General features: G+C 35.1%; 1 protein-coding gene across 3 annotated transcripts; it reads left to right on the plus strand.

The window, feature by feature from the left end:
* The first annotated feature begins 2607 nt into the window (after nucleotides 1-2607).
* On the plus strand, nucleotides 2608-16140 carry UFM1 (ubiquitin fold modifier 1). 3 transcript variants are annotated; one of them, XM_025364600.1, is made up of 6 exons: nucleotides 2608-2723; nucleotides 2801-2857; nucleotides 7010-7067; nucleotides 10878-10917; nucleotides 12091-12123; nucleotides 13830-16140. In XM_025364600.1, coding segments are annotated over exons 1-6 (258 nt in total). In that variant the 5' UTR covers nucleotides 2608-2721; the 3' UTR covers nucleotides 13898-16140. The 3 variants fall into 3 exon arrangements, with proteins under 3 accessions (XP_025220385.1, XP_025220388.1, XP_025220386.1); XM_025364603.1 differs by having other exon boundaries at nucleotides 2625-2723; nucleotides 13156-16140; XM_025364601.1 differs by having other exon boundaries at nucleotides 2625-2723; nucleotides 7016-7067.
* Nucleotides 16141-17203: the final 1063 nt, after the last annotated feature.

Here is a 17203-nt window from a genome sequence, read left to right on the forward strand (position 1 = left end):
ACCTTGGTGAATTTTGAGTCATTATTATCATTGCCCCAATGATATCAATGCCTTTTAGTGGATTTTGAGGGGAGAAAAGGCAATAGAAAAAAAAAATGAACAAATTAAACTACTATTAAAGTATCTGTCAAGTATTAATTGATCAGTCTATATTTGTTCCCTGTAATATAAAGTATTTAGAATAGAATATCTTAAGATTTATTCAGGTGCAGATGTTTCCAGATTCCATAATTTGACTATCAGATGGTTTTAGTTATAATCATAAATACAATCAAATTAGGGTGAAAATGAAAGACAATTGTTGTATGGCATCCCGAGGAATATAAAAAATAAAGCTGGCTATAAAAATAACTAGTCAGAAGAATTTCTATGACTATGGAAGCAAATCTTTTTAGTCCTTATGTAAATGTAATTTCCTTCTGGCTTTCTTCTAATAATGGAAAATCTATATGCATTTGCAAATAGAATATTGGTATGCTTCATTGACATTTAATGAGTTCTAATATGGTCACACTGTGCACTTCTACAATCATTTCTGCCTCTACATGATACTAATTGGATCTTTTCCAAAACACATTAGGCCATTTATGCTGTTTGTTGTCTTAAAATGTTCCATTGCCAATTATCTCCAAAAATTTGCTCCAGAGTTTGCTTCTGATTACAGTCATTAAATGTACTTTAACATTTTAACTTTTCAGTAAAAGAGAAGGTCCTTGTTTTGCTAGAACATTTTCCAGTTGCAAATCCCTTCACAAAGTTAAAAATATATATTGAGTATAAATAAATCCATTTATAATTTCTTTCCTGTCCTAAGCAAAATAAAACTCAGCAGGCTCTAGAAATCATGTTGTGACTCTGAGGACACAAACATATGAGAAGCAGAGTTGGGGGATTGAGGTGAAAAAGAATTCTAAACATTTAGAAACAGCTGCTTTTTAATATCTCAAGAGATGTTATTTTGATATATTATACAAATGTATTTTCTGAAGCAGCAGAATCTGAGTACTAAAGTCACACTGGCTGGGACTGAATTCTGTTTTCACCACTTTTTCCGTATACAATAAAAGTTCTCTGATTAAAGTACATTTTTCTCTTTAGAATTTTGCCATGTTTTGATACATGAGCAGAAACCAAACTATAAATAGCAGGATGCAAATTTTGTTTCAAAATATGTAATATGTAGCCTTATAGACTGTAAATATGTACACTAATCTCTTTCATTATTTTTGGTTAGCTGACAATAGGTAGACACAGTCATAGTTTTATCCTTATTACTAGTCTCACAAGTTTTAGTCATGCCCACTAATTGAATAGTTTCAGCTATTAAGGCTGTAACTGTTGATCCCTATATCTGTCAATCAATATTTGTCTTCATCTACAAATACGGTAACACCAGCATTTTAAAAAGTGAGGATGGCTGTCATGAGAATGTAGGAGTCTTACTCTCCTACAGTCAGAACCAGAACTCTCTCCACTGGGAAATGTCACCATAGAAGATTAGTTGGCTGCAAAATTATAGCAAAGATGAATTTGGTCTCCATTATCCCCACTACAGTTCCTTCCTGGTTCCTCTCTCAAATATCTCTTCTTAAGAATCTGACACATATTCTAAAGATCAACTAGATTGCCCCATTATTTTAACGCCTACCTGCTTCCTTTGTCTATTCATACCCATATTTTAAAAGGGCATTTCAGTCATTGTGAGACAGATGCATATTTTCCAAACACAGAGGTTTAGATTTGTAATAAGGTTTAGAGGACAATTTTCTTCCGTCATCACTATACAGGATGTTAGATCCTAGAGAGTTGACACTTACCTGCCTTACTCAGAGTTTAGCTTAGTGCCGGGCAAATAGAAAGGGTTCAAAGTTGGTTGTTAAACTGAATAAATGTGGTCAGTGATTAGCAACTTAGCGCACTGGTTTAATTCTATTAGACCACATAACAAATTACTGAAATCTCCTGTTCATAGATGGGTCTTCCCAACTAGACGCCACGTTCCTCAAACGTAGAAACCTCATTTTTTTCTCACCAACCCCAGCGGGAGTCTTGGCATAGAGAATTCCCTCTTGCTAGCTCTCTTACTTATTGAAATTAAATAGTTATAAATCAGTATCGGAAAGTAAAGCGTGAAGGAGAAACTATGAGAAATGTAAAGGCTGTAACAGGACTGGTTTGCTGGAAAGACGGAAGAAAACTAATAATAAAGCAGTGTTACAATTCCTGCTTCTGGTGCACCAATTAAGCTTTTCTGCGCTCAGGTTGCCTTAGCAACTTTGGAGCGCTTTCGCCCCAACCCCGCCTCCAGCCTCGCCCCAAGTCCATCTCTCTCTACATCCGACTACCCCAAACCCTTACTTCCGCCCCAATCTGCCAGCTGGGACCTAGGGTCCTACACTCTATGCCCACGCTTATCTTGCCTGACTAAAAATATGGTATCAAATTACCAAAGTTAGAAAGATGTTTTATAAATATAATCCATACTTTTTTCTCAGATATATAACGCAAAAGCACAAGGCATTTGTAATTTAAAAGCGCTACCTAGCATGAGCTCTTAGGGCCAATTTTCAGGCAGTGCGTTGGATAGCAACAACTTCGGAGGTCCCCAGCTTGCAGAGGGAGACGTGGAAGTGAGTGGAGCCGGGCGGTCCTGAGCACACTAGAGGAAGTCGTGCTACCCCGGGGAGTTAGCGTTTGTTCTAGATTCATCCCGGCACCACCATGTAAGTGTTTGCTTACCGACTGCCTTAATCCCTGGTCCCGCTGCGCGACCCTGACTCTCTCCCGCTCCTTTCCTTAGGTCGAAGGTTTCCTTTAAGATCACGCTGACGTCGGACCCACGGCTGCCGTACAAAGTGTGAGTAGCTCGGCCGAGATGGGCCTTTTGGGGCCGGACAAGACGGGGCTGGGTTAAGGGTGATCCGAGCCTTTCCAACAACTACCCTGTGCAGTCTTCGTCTCTTCAGTTTCTCTACCTTCCTGGCTCGCGCCCTTCCAGGAGTCTCTCCCACCGGAGCCTGCGAGGAGAGGTCCGTACTTGCTCGCTAAGTAGCAGCTTGGCAGCTTGGCCCCAGCACGAGGGTGTGGGTGTGTTTCTGATTAGTGACCTCCCCTCGGAATTCATTTGGTAGCAGGTGGAGCGGGAGGACAGGTGGACCAGATTCTGGTAATTTGCTGGGATTCTTAAACAGCCCCCATCTGCTGGATATTAGAAAAACGTTTCACCGCTTTAGCCAGCTGTTTGAGGAAGTTAAGGAAGATATTCCATCCTGATAGTCAAGACTTTGAAATTACTTGAACATTTGTTATTCTGCGGCTTCTGAGTTTTGTTGTGTATGAGTAACTCAACAATCGGGCATCACAAAGTAATGAGACTCGGCTCACACCCTTCCTGTGTTGGGATTTAATAGAGTATTTAGTAGGAATGGGAAATGCAGAAGAGGAGGATAGTTTATCCATGTGGGGCCTTTACTTCGCAGTTGAATGATAGATTTTAAGTAAACACTCTTGAGGTTATTGCAGTTGGAAGTAGCATGAAATGTATCAAAGAACAGGATTACAGTAGGATTTTTTGCATAATTAATTAGTAACGTGGCCTACCTAACTGTTCAGTTATTTACCAATCCATGATCCATACAACCTCTCAGCCTTTTGAACCCTTGTTCTTTTCATCTCCAAAATATCCTTTTTACACTTTATCTCAGGTGTTCATGGTTGCGGCCTGGAACTGAAGAGTCCAATAATTGCTCCATCTCTAAGATGTCGTTTACAGGCACTCTTATGGATAAATACATTCTCTCCTACCTGATTTACTGTAATTTCTCTTCTACAACGGTTCATTTAATCCATCAATCACAGTGGTTTTTAATCTATAGCTATCCCAACTTCTATTCCTTACCTTATTCCTTATATAGTTAAGAGTCTATTGGTCCATCTTTAAATCATTCTCATGCAAACGCCCTCAACTCTGGTGGCCCTGTCTCTCCTCCCAGCATATTTTGGTTAGTGAAACACCAGCTCTGAAACCAGCTATTTGTATTATCTGTACATAACTGACTGCCCCTGGCCAAAATAACAGACTGGAGGGTTTTACGTTAAATTCATGACTACAATTAACAGTACCTAGTACTTTACTACGTTCTTCAAGTTTGCTCATTTTCCTGCTTATTCTCGGAAAGGATTGTTTAAAAATTTCAAACTTTCCGCAGCTGCTCTCTCCCTTGCTCTCATGCCATCAGAGGGAAATTCTATCATCTTTCCACCAATATAAACCTACCACTGCATTGATATATCCGTTAATTTCCCATCCTTTTAGAATGGAAAAAATGACTTCACTCCTGTGAAAAACGACTTGAGCTCTGGTTCCCATCTATTTCAGTCTTGTCAAGGTTAAAGTAGATGGAGTCCAGTGCCCCTTCTCTCCTCATTATTGGTTTTTTCCTCTATACTGGATTATTAATCTCATCAATATGCAAATGTACTCTAGAAAGAGAGCGTGAGAAGGAAGGAAGAAGAGGATAGCGTAGGACAGTAACATTAAGAGCCTGGAACATTGTACCAGTTCAGTTAATGTGTGGTGACTGAATGAATTTAGTAGGTACAACTGTTGTTTAGTGTGTGTGTGTGTGTGTGTAGTTGTGTGTGTATGTATGTAAGGATGTGTGTGTGTAAAATTCACATAACGTGTAAATGTGTGTACAAGGATATCTGCGCTGTATTTTCAAAGTAAATGGTAACTAGTACTTGGGTACTTGACAAGCTTGCCCTTTTAATCTTTCCTTCCTTTACACTTGTTCTTTTCTGTGCTTAGAATGCCGTCTCATGACCACAACATATTTTATAATAATAAAAATCTCACCTCTATGAAATTTTTTTTTTTTTTTTTTTTTTTTTTTTTTTTTTTTTTTTTTTTTTTGAGAGAAAGTCTCGCTCTGTTGCCCAGGTTGGAGTGCAGTGGCGCGATCTTGGTTCACTGCAATGTCCACGTTCCGGGTTCTTCTCCTTCCTCAGCCTCCCGAGTAGCTGGGACCACAGGCGCATACCACCATGCCCGGCTAATTTTTTGCGTTTTTAGTAGAGACGGGGTGTCACCGTGTTAGCCAGGTTGGTTTCCATCTCCTGACCTCATGATCCTCCCACCTCGGCCTCCCAAAGTGCTGGGATTACAGGCGTGAGCCACCACTTCTGGCCGAAGATTTTTCTAATTGTCCACAGAGTTAATCTGGCCCTTTCGTTACCTGTGGACTTAGTCTTTATAATAATTCTTACCAATTAATCTTATTATTTTGTTTATATGAGATATTTATTTTTAAAAAAGATGCCAGGAATGTATAAAAATTCTCATTAATGTAAATTTATTCAAAACACTGGGATAATTTAAGTACCTATTTTATGAAATGACTGGCAAATATAACTTTAGATAAGATCTGTGCAGTCACTGTAACTCTCATTTTCTCTAATTTTCTGCCAGTTAGAACTTGCACTAAAAGATGTTTTCATGTTTTATTTTTATTGGCTTGTCTGTGGACACTCACCAACTTAATATACAGATAGAAACTTATTTTAATGAGCATCAATATGACATCTAGGTATATTTTAAGGACATCTCCAAGTCTCCAATTTAAAAGTTAATTGAACTTCGAGGGTTTGGAAGTTCTCCGATGCAGAGTTTTAGGAAAATGAATCTCAGCTTCTTAACTACATATACACTGCAAAAATACTTTGTAACATACTGTTGCCTAGTTTGTAAACTACGACATTGCCAATTGATTAGTTTTTAAACAAATGGCTATCCTTTACATGTTTTTATTTTTTGTACCCCCAAAAAACATTCGTGAAGAAAGGGTAAAAATGATACTCATTTTCATCCTTTACTAGTATTTTGGAGTTGTGGAATGAGGGCAGCCAAGAAATCTATTCACATTTCTATTACTGAAAACTGGTACCATATGCTGTTCCTGATACAACAATTCTTGTAGTCAGAGATCTGTAGACTGAGTGAGGAGCCTGGGCATATTACATGAGAATAATGGTAGCTGGTATTAAGACACTTAAGAATAATACAATAATACGGTGGTGACAAATAGAGACGGTTTCAATGAGAAATGTTAGCTTGTCAGTCTCCTCTGCTTTGAAAGATTGTTTTCTGTTTTCCCTCATTGTAATTTATGTTACCTTAGGAATCTTGTTTTTTAAAAGAAGTTTTAAAAACCTCTTACTGTGTCTTTAAGTATTTTCTTAAGGTATAAAGTAAATTTCTGTTTGGAATTTTTTTATTGGAAAATTAATACAGATTGACCCTGGGACTAAGTCATTAAGAAAAAAAAAATCTATTTATTCATGATCTTTAAAATACTTGCCATTTTACGAGTCAGTTAACAAAATCATCCCTCTCCAAAATGTTATTTCACATTTTTACTTAGCCCATTTTAAATGATGGTGGGAAAATCACTTCATTATTGGCATTTTGCCATAATAAACTTCATGCATTTTCATTAATTTGGTCTACTAATCTTGAACATGATTATTAAGAGTGCACAGAAGGTTCATCAAAAGCTTTATGATCCACTGATGCTTCCCAAATAACCTTCTACTTATAATGAAAATTGTAACTTTAATGGGTCAAGTGCATAGGTATTTAGATGGGAGGTAAAGTGGACTGAAGACCAAGGAGAGCTTCACCTTTTTGAAATCCGTCTCTAGAAACAAACAGCAGTTCATATGCTAGACTTATGTGTATCAAAGTGTTAGAAATATGTAAATCTACACCTGTAGAGGTTAATTCTCAAGTGGAGCTCGGGCACCTTGCCAGCGCCAAGGCTAGTTGCTGTTTGGGTTATGATTATTATTGTTTTGAGTTAAAGAATGTAGTATGCAATCAAAATCACTAACTTTGAAACTGCAAAGTCAGCTTTGTCCAGATCGGCTACAGTAGCGGAAATAAGGAACAAAGGGGCTTTTTTAGAAAATGCTGACTTTAAAAGAAACTGTTTTAAAATTCGTCTTGCAGGCTCAGTGTTCCTGAAAGTACACCTTTCACAGCAGTCTTAAAGTTTGCAGCAGAAGAAGTAAGTACAGAAGTTGGAACAGCCTTTATGAAATGCGATTTGGCAGTATGCTTCAAACGTCTTTAAGATTTGCATGCACTTTGACCCATCATTTCCATGTGGCTTCATTACTAGGTTTATGTTATCAAAAAGTTGTAAGTAGGATGATGGTTAAGACTTACTTTCAGATATAAGAAGCATGAGTTAAACAAATTGACATATCTGATCAATGCAACCATTGAAAATTATAAGAATTTATGAGGCTTTTTATGAAAATTAAAAAGGTACTGATTTTTAAATGTTTTTTTAAAATGCAACATTATATCACGTTATATTCTATATACTGATATTTTACTAGTCTTGATTCCAAAATTACAATTTCATGAAATCTTTATCATAGTTTTCAGATTTTCTGTATGAGCATGTGAACTGTCAGTAAAATTTGTTGTTTTGAAAAGTTCCTAGTTTTTTTAAACGTGTTTGAGTTTTCTGTTTTATAAGAAATAATTTTTTTCATCCAAAATTATTAGAAATATCTATAATGCAACATTTTGGGCATGACACTTGGAAAAGTAGCTTAATCTGGTAGAAATGGCACCCAAATGTGACTTGGGAGACTTAGGGTTCCTGTTATAGGTGTGTCATTAGTTAGCTGTATGACATGATGCAAATCCCTGTTTTTTATTCTACAAAATGGAAGTAGTTAATACCTGTCCTTCCTCTCTGATCAAGTGATTTTGAGTAAAAACATTATTTACTGAAATTTTCTGTTGAGTTAAAAGTGCTAAATAGGTACGTTGTAACCCAAATCAAAACGTTTTGGTTCAGAATCTTTTGAAAAGTTTATAGTCACAGAAAAATAATTTTCTTAACTACATTAATAAAAAAATAGCTTAACACAGAATCCTGCCCTGTACTTAACTGATTTATGGGAAGTCAGCCAATCCAATCAGTGCTCAAAGCTCCTTATATTGTCAGGAATCAGTAACATCATTTGTCACTCATTCAGAATTAAACTGCCAACTAGTAGCATTTGTTTTGTGTCAGTGTTGATACATTCTTCATGCAGAAAGAATAAGTAAAATGAGATGTGACACAAATCCGAATATAGCGTTGTCATTATTGTTTACTGCACAGATTACTTGCAAGAAATATTCCTAGTCTGGGGCATAAGAGAATCCACAAATTCCAGATTTAAGAAGTAGATCTATACAAGCTCTAATTAATATTTATTATATTTTGTAGTTACTTTATTGTGTGTCCTTTATAATGCAAAGGCATTTTTGTGAACCTGGTTTTCTAATAAAAGTAGAAGAAAATCTTAACATACAGTAGTGAATAACTAAGAAACACCACACAACCATATATGTTGATTAAGGTAGTTTATAAGTAAAGCTTACAGTAGAGTAAGCTATAGAAAAGAAAATATTAAGAAAATCATAAGAGAAAGTATATGTACTATTCATGAAGTGGAAGTGGATCACTATTATGAATCATAGGTGTTACATATTTAGAAAGGATATGACTTTCAGATTTTATAAGAGGAACTTTCATGAGATGGCATTGTAGAATCATTCAGTGAGAAAAAAGTTTACTCAAGAAAGCAAGAGTCTGGATTTAAATCCCTGGTAAAATTGCCTTAGTAGTGATAATAAAATTTCCCAGCACATGACTGGGGTACGTAATGAATTGTTGAAACCTGCAAAGAGCCCTAAATTATAAGAATTATGGGATATCTGAGGAGGAAAATAAATGAAAACAGAAGACCACAAAAGAATACTTTGCATTCAGTAGAAAACCTGTCAGTACAGTAGGACAGAAAGGAATAGACTCTGCCTTTTACATCACTAGTGATGCTTCCTCATAGTTTAACCATTTCTTCCACATTCTGCCTAAAGGAAAAACTGTGTCAGCAATTGATTTTGGTTTTTAAAATCATAGGTTGCTGCTACATGGATGTGACTAAGAAAATATATAGCTTATATAAAATGGGCATGATGTAAAAGACTCAATCAGTAGGATAACTAAAAGCTTTGTAGGACTCTAGCTTTAGAAATCTGAGAGGCCTATAGTTAATTTGAGCGTTTGATCAAATTCTTATTGAGATTACAGCCTGTGCAAAATATTTGTGATGGACTTTTAAGTTTGCTTAAGTACACTTTGAAATTCTTTAAAAATTTTAAAATCTTTAAAAGGACATGAGTGTACCACATTGAGATTAAAATGTGTTTATTAATTTGTACATAATACTAAAACAAATAATTGTTCTCAGGCATGTTTAAGGCCTTATTTTAAAAGCTGATTCTTCAATTTCTAATTTAAAATAAGCTTTTAGTTTTTCTCAACTGTGTGTATGTAATGATTATAAATGCCTAGAGTAGTGTCTCCCAGACCACACACAAAGTAGTACACACAAAGTAGTACCACCAAAAATTAAAAAAAAGGGTCGGGGGGGATCATGAAGAACAGGAATTATTGGTCAAAAAATATGAGAAACAGTTCATTTCTGTTAAGAGTATATTAAAGTCTTTTGAGAAGACCACTAGTTAAACATGTTTTCCAAACTTACTTGATCACAAAACTGTAATATCTATAAAGTTAGTCCATAGCACAGACATGCTCCATAAGTATTTGTTGGATAAATGCATAAACTATGAAGACATAAACACACTTTCGCAACTGCTGGTCTCTTTAAGAGATGGAATCTACCTTTTAGTTACAAATAAATTCCATACCACATGTCATTGATTTTAGAAACACATCTTTTTAAACATCTCTGAAGTAGATCAGGGGAGACTTGCTATCACTGTTGGCCAAATGGCATTCTCATAATTGTCTAGGTAACGTCATCTACACTTAATTATTATTTCCTAATGACATAATTGGACTATGGCAATCCTTGAGCTTTAAATCAGCAAATCATTAAAGAAGAATGTAAGGAATACAAGCCTTGGTTGTTACCTGAAAATGTTATGTAGGCACCCGCCATTAAACACAGAGAGCATCTGTTCAGATCTTGCAATTTCTATGCAGAAATTTTAGGAATAATCTCATCAGTTTATATTGCGTATGCTTTTTGCTAGTCAAGATAATTATAAATGACAAAAGTGGTGGATAAGTCCTAAAGAGTAAACATTGATCTGGGCATAAATTGACAGTGGTTTTTCATTTTTGTAATGCAAAGTAAGGTACACTTTTATAATTAATGGTGTCCTAAATACAATCGAAAGCATTGTTTATAGTACAGGGTTTTTTTAACAGATAAAGCATATGATACAGTCCAGTTGACCCTTGAATAACATGGGAGTTAGGGGTTCCAACCCTGTGTGCAGTTGAAAATCTGCATAAAACTATTTTATTGATCAAAAACTTTACTAATAGCCTGCTGTTGACCGGAAGCCTTACTGATAACACAAACAGGAGATTAATATGTATTTTGTTATGTGTATTTTATACTGTATTCTTATAAGAAAGTTAAAGAAAATATTAAGAAAACCATAAGAGAAAGTATATTTACTATTCATTAATTGGAAGTGGACCATGGGAAAGGTCTTAATCCTTGTCTCATGTTGAATATACTGAGGAGAAGGAAGAGGAAGCGTTGGTCTTGCTGTCTTAGGAGTAGCGGAGCCAGAAGAAAATCTGCATATGTCATTCAAGGGTCAGCTGTACTTTCCTTGATGGTTTCATTCATTCTAAAAGATTAATCCCACTTTAGAATTATAGAATTAGTATTTGTACCCCATTCTTGCTAATTATCTTATAGTTTTGTGTGTGTGTGTGTGTGTGTGTGTATATATGTATATATATATTTTTTTTCCTTCTATTTAGTTTAAAGTTCCTGCTGCAACAAGTGCCATTATTACCAATGGTAAGAATTCACTGTAAAATTATGTATTACCTCAAATTTATAGAAATGATGTAGAAAGAACCAAATTAATTAAAATGAAATACAGAAAGCCCCAAGTATATGTGTATCAACATAAATGATATACTTAATGGTAAACACTAAGTCAGGGTTATGGTGCATAATTAGCTCCTGTCATTTCTTTGTGCTTTTGATATAGTATAGCACTTTATAATATCTTTTGTCCTTACCAGTTCATGCCAGATTATAACTGAAAATAACTTTATTTAGCAAGTTTTTTTTTTTTTTTTTATTAAGTAAAGTTGATTTGGTAAATGCTTTAGAATATAGAAAGTTAAGCAGGAATATACCTTTGCTATACCTTTCCTGATAGAAAATTGTATCTTGTAGACTTGTAATAATGAGAATTTTATTCAGTTTTAGGTATATAATTAAAAATCTTAGTATCTTGGAACACTGATAGTCAATGATGATGCAATTAGTCTTGTGAGAAAATAGTGAAATAAGATGAAGAGTAAAGATTGCAGGGAGGGCTTAACTGTGTTTCAAGTATACAGTGTAGTAGTGATGAGTGCTGATGAGTTGCCCAAGTGCAGTTTGGATAAACTAACAGGAGATGGGTTTAATGTGCATGTTGTAACTTAGATAAGATAGAATTTCTCACTCTAAAACATTCTGCATTCTGTCACATTGAAGTGTTTCTCTGTTGGAAAAAAGCTGGCTTACTACCTGGAAAGTTTTAGGTCATAACTTAGTAACGTGTGTTGAACTAAATGACTTCGCGAGCTCTCCCAGCCTTAAGATATTATGACCCAGAGTAATACGAAGATGATTCATGGCATACCTAAGGTGCTTTTTAGTTTTTTGGAAGAAATGACAAACATTATTTTTAATTCTATATGGCAAAATAAGTTAATAACCTATATTCCATAGAACTTACCAAGATCATTGCATTGACAGCTGCTTTGGACGAACCCAGCAATGTGTATGAATGCAGAATAATAGATTTTAACAGATAATTTACCTGAAAGATTGTCACTCGTGTTCCTAGATTTAAATTATTTGACTTGTGTCTATATACACAGCAGCACTATTTTGGCAAATTTCTTTTCTTGCTAGTATTAAACCATTTTAGCTTTAGAAATAATGTATGTGATTTTACAACTTGTTTTCTAGATGGAATAGGAATAAATCCTGCACAGACTGCTGGTGAGTATCTATTTGAAAACTCATAGAGCAGTGGGTGAGGTTGTATGTGTCAATTGACACTGAGTATTTAAGCTATTTTAATTATACTTGACAGTATTTTAACATAATGGAGCTGTTTTTTTAGGAATTATATACCAGTCTTTACCTGTGTGTCTGAGTAATAAGTTGTTTCATTGTGTATATCGATTGTAGATGTTTTTGGCTACAAGTAACAGAAAACCTAATAGTGGGCTTAAGCATTAAGAGTATTTATTGGCCGGGCGCGGTGGCTCAAGCCTGTAATCCCAGCACTTTGGGAGGCCGAGATGGGCGGATCACGAGGTCAGGAGATCGAGACCATCCTGGCTAACACGGTGAAACCCCGTCTCTACTAAGAAATACAAAAAATAGCCGGGCGAGGTGGCAGCGCCTGTAGTCCCAGCTACTCGGAAGGCTGAGGCCGGAGAATGGCGTGAACCCGGGAGGCGGAGCTTGCAGTGAGCTGAGATCCGGCCACTGCACTCCAGCCTGGGCGACAGCGCGAGACTCCGTCTCAAAAAAAAAAAAAAAAAAAAAGAGTATTTATTATATATAACAAAAAGTCTGTAGATAAGATTGCTTTCTCATTGGAGTAAGGATTTTTTGACCTACCTCTTAAGGTAGTTGTCAGATAGTGAATGTAAAGTGCTTAATAGCTTGGATAATTTATAGAAAGCATTCATTAAGTGCTATTATTATTATTTTAATATAGTCATTTACATTTCAAAGGGCTGACTCTACACTCAGATTTTCAGACTGTTAAATTTATACAGGTGATATATCGGTGTCCTAACCAGGAGGCAGGGTAAAAGTAGTCTCATACTTTATAAAAAAGTAGTCTAAAACTTTAAAAAAAAATAGTTTTATATTTTTTAAATGTAGTCTCTTAGCCTTGTAATCTAAAGTTTTAAAATTAGGCATGCTTTAATGTAACCTCATTCTAGAGCAGTAGTCATTTTTAAATTATATTCTAAAGTATTTCTTTATTGTAACAAAATTATGTTGTTTTCATAGGCCTTGCGGTTGAAATTCAGCCATAGAGAAAATGAAGAGTGATTTAAAATTGCAAATTTTTGTTACTTCAGTAGTTTTTAATATATAATTTTATTTAAAAGGTTTATTGAAAATCGTGAGGCACTTTACTGTATGGATGCCTTTAATCTGAGTAGAGAAAGGTTTCTTTTTTTCTTATTCGAGAAACTTTCGGTATTTTACAGTAGTTTGAATTACTGCTAACTCTAACATACTGCTTGTTATATTATCTTTAAAAATGGAATGTGCATATCATTGATATGAAGAAAATCGCAGCAGGCAATGGACCCCAAATATGTCAGGGTATCTAAATTTTTGTCACTTGTAGTAATTTACATTTTTTTTCCTGTCCTGAGATATATTATTGTGTATTGAAGGAAGTATTCATGATTAAATTATTCACATTGTTACTTGCTGAAAGTATTTGTCAGCATTTTCATGTCTGGCATTATTTTAAATTTTAAGCCTGTGTTAGATTGTGAAGATACGAGAATAGGAGCAAGACTTAAAAAGCATGGCATTGGGGTCTCATGATGCTTGAGCTTTTGTACCTATTTTACTGTTTACTAAATTATTTATTATATTTAATAATTGTCAGAATATTAAGATAACTTGATTTTTAGATACCTAACTTTATATTTTGTTTGTTTGTATAGGAAATGTTTTTCTAAAACATGGTTCAGAACTGCGGATTATTCCTAGAGATCGTGTTGGAAGTTGTTAATATCTGCTACTTGGAACATACGATTTCCTTTCAGAATAAATATTGGTATTTTTTGTTGTTGTAAAATTGAAATCAAGCATTTAACATATTATGAAAACACCAAGAGTAGGGGACTCATCTGTCCCTTTTTGTTGTCCATACTCTTCCTATGAAGAGGGAATGCGTATGAATTAAGGCTACTACGGTCACAGAAGATCGTGGTCTTTGATGCTACCTCACAACACAAACAGGTAGTTCGTTGGGGGCAAATGAATTAGCCAACTGTTAACTGGAAGCTTTTGATAATTTTTTTTTTTTAGAACAATTTGGAACATTAAAATTTACTGAATCATATATATTCGTCTGAGTTAAAAATATAAAAAGAATTATGGACCCTGGATGGCAATTTGCTTGATAGCATCTGATTTGCAGACACATGATTTGATTTTTAATTAAATACATAGGTTATGATGAAGTGAATAGACATATCAGTGAACAGTTAACTATATTTTATCATTTCCTTTTTTTAAGATTCCAACCTCAGTTATATAAATTTCAGTTTAATATCAACCAAACAATTAAAATTTTAATGTAACCCTTATGTGTGTAAATTGATGTCCCAAACCAGCTTTTAATGGTGGACTTACAGAATCCAGTACTTTTAATGGTGGGAATTTTCAATACAGTAGAAGCATCCTTTGCTGAGTTATACATTCCTTTATCAATCTCTTTTGATACAACATTTAAAACAAGCAGCTTCAAGAAACCATTGGTGTTTTGAGGATAATATTTCTAAATAGCATTCAGGAAGAGAGTATTATTACACAGATCTGAAGATCAAAAACCAGCTCAAGGAAATGCAGATCGGAAGTGCTGATGAGTTATATTTATTGAAAACTCAACTTTTAAGGAAGTGCTAAGATCAGTCACCCATGTGAATAAGAAGCCAGGAAAGGAAAGATGGAGAAGCCCAGATCACCAGACTTCTGTGGAGGAAAGCAACAGAGGAAAACAGTGAAAGGGAACAGAAAGGGGTAGCAAAGTGTTACAGAAAAGCCAACTGGATAGACAGAACTGCAGAAGGTGTATGTTGGGGAGAACTGAAAGGGAAAACAAAATACTTGAGATAGTCTTAAGCAGAAGAAGGCAATTAGAGAAAACAAAGTGTCTACTGGACTTGTCAACATACAGACTTCAAGATATCCCTTATGAGAATCCAAAGAATGATGTGTAAGGGAAGATCTTATTTGCCCTTCCAGAAGAAATCAGTATCTATGCAAATCTTGAAAGATGAAATCAAAGCTCATAATGGTTCAGAATCAGTGCTTGACCTTCTGTATTCTGAATGGTGAACTCTGGAAGCAGGGATTGTGTCTGTCTGGCTCTTTTTAGAGCTGGAAATGTAGTGGCTTTCATTAAATACTTGCTGTAAAGTCTTTTTTAGAGCTGGAAATGTAGTGGCTTTCATTAAATACTTGCTGTAAAGTCTTTCTAAGACCAATTATTATCTTGGCATGTTTCAGTATCTTCTCTGTCATAGACCCTAAGTTCATTAGGGGGAAAAAAAAAAAAAGAAAATTCAACAGAATCCGCATTTGAAGTGTGCCATTGGTACTTGTTTATGAAATTACCAGATATTCATAAATGTGACAGATGAACAGCAGGATTATGAATTATCAAAGGAAAAATGTTTGCTGAGGTGAAAAAATCTGATATTTGAGGAAGTTTTTATTTTTTTTTATTTATTTTCTTTTTGAGGTGGACTCTGTCGCCAGGCTTCTCTTGCCTCAGCCTCCCGAGTAGCTGGAACTACAGGCATGCGCCACCACGCTCAGCTAATTTTTGTATTTTTAGCAGAGACAGGGAGGAAGTTTTTATTTTTATAAACAAAATCTGATGTTCAGAGGCCCCGTTTTTTACAATAAATGTTGAGTCTCAGTTAAGCAGGAATTTGTGAACACCCATTTCCTGACTTTTTGCTTTAATTTAGATTTTTCTCCACTCTGTTTCTAGCACAACAATTTGCCTGCTGTGTTACAAAACTAAATTTATATTGTCCTGTGCCATAAAGTGATATATTTAATATTTTTATTCTTTGGTTTTGAACATTGTAAGTTCCTAAAAACATTTTATTAACTAGACATTTTGTTATTAAATAAATGTGATCTGTCATTTCTTTGTGCAGAATGATTTGAAGTATTTAGTTTACATGCATTATTGGTTCATTATTAATATCTAATGGAAATACATATTGTTATATTGTACATGATATTGTCTATTATTATTAGAGCTCTTAATCAGCACACCTGTGGAGTCAGTATATAATACATGTAGTAAAGAAAAGAAGGGCAAAGATGATTAATGACCATAAGTCACAGAAATTAGTTTATAGTCATCTGCCACAGACACAGTAGTGATGTTTCATCTAACAACAGACCACATATATGACCTGGTCCCATATTACTGTATTTTTACTGTGCCTTATCTATGTTTAGATACACAAGTGCTTACCATCATTTTACAATTGTTTACAGTATTAGATACAGTGACATGCTCTACAGGTTTGTAGTCTAGGAGCAATAGGCCATACCAAATAGCCTAAGTTTGTAGTAGGTAACATCATCTACATCATCTAGGTTTGTATGAGTACATTCTGATGTTCACACAGTGACAAAATTGCGTAAGGAAGCATTTCTCAGAATTTGTTCCTGTGATTAAGTGATATATAACAGTACTTCCAAATGCCTGTCCATTTTACAGATGTAAAAAAAAGTTGAGAAGAAAATGAGGTTATCGTAACTGACTAAGTTAGTAGGTTTCAAACCTGGGTGATAACAGAGTTGCCTAGGAAATTAAAGATACAGATTTTTGGAAACCACCCCTTGAATTCTGATATATTGAGTCTGTAATAATATCTAAGAAACTCTGTAAATGGGAGTGCTGGTGATGTCTGGCAGTCAGGTGGTTTGAGAATTAATGAGAAGGCCACCTTTTCACTTTGTGGAAGAACAGAATGAGGTCTAAGGGGTCAAAGTAAGTAGAATATGTTCTGGAATCTTGGACAGTGTACTTTCCAATGCTTGGTAAGTAGCCTGAGGTAAAGGTGCTAGCTAACAGTCTCACTCACTAGCTAACAGTCTCACTACACAACCTTTAAAGGTTTTCAAGTAAAACATTTTTTAGATATGTTTTTCTTAGAACTCGTTGCTCAAAAGAAAAGTCAGTGGGAAGAAAATGCAATCCTATTTAATTCCTCTGCTCCAATATTAAGATACTAAATCTACCATGTTTTTTACCCAAGGGCCTTGAACTATTCGTGAATTGGAA

This window comes from Theropithecus gelada, chromosome 17, assembly GCF_003255815.1.
Source record: "Theropithecus gelada isolate Dixy chromosome 17, Tgel_1.0, whole genome shotgun sequence".
NCBI classification, from domain to species: domain Eukaryota; kingdom Metazoa; phylum Chordata; class Mammalia; order Primates; family Cercopithecidae; genus Theropithecus; species Theropithecus gelada.

Excerpts from the sequence above, each read along its gene's own strand:
- UFM1 (XM_025364600.1), top strand. Across the intron at positions 7,068-10,877 it reads TAAAGTTTGCAGCAGAAGAA|TTTAAAGTTCCTGCTGCAAC; the intron begins GTAAGTACAGAA and ends CCTTCTATTTAG. Across the intron at positions 10,918-12,090 it reads AAGTGCCATTATTACCAATG|ATGGAATAGGAATAAATCCT; the intron begins GTAAGAATTCAC and ends CTTGTTTTCTAG.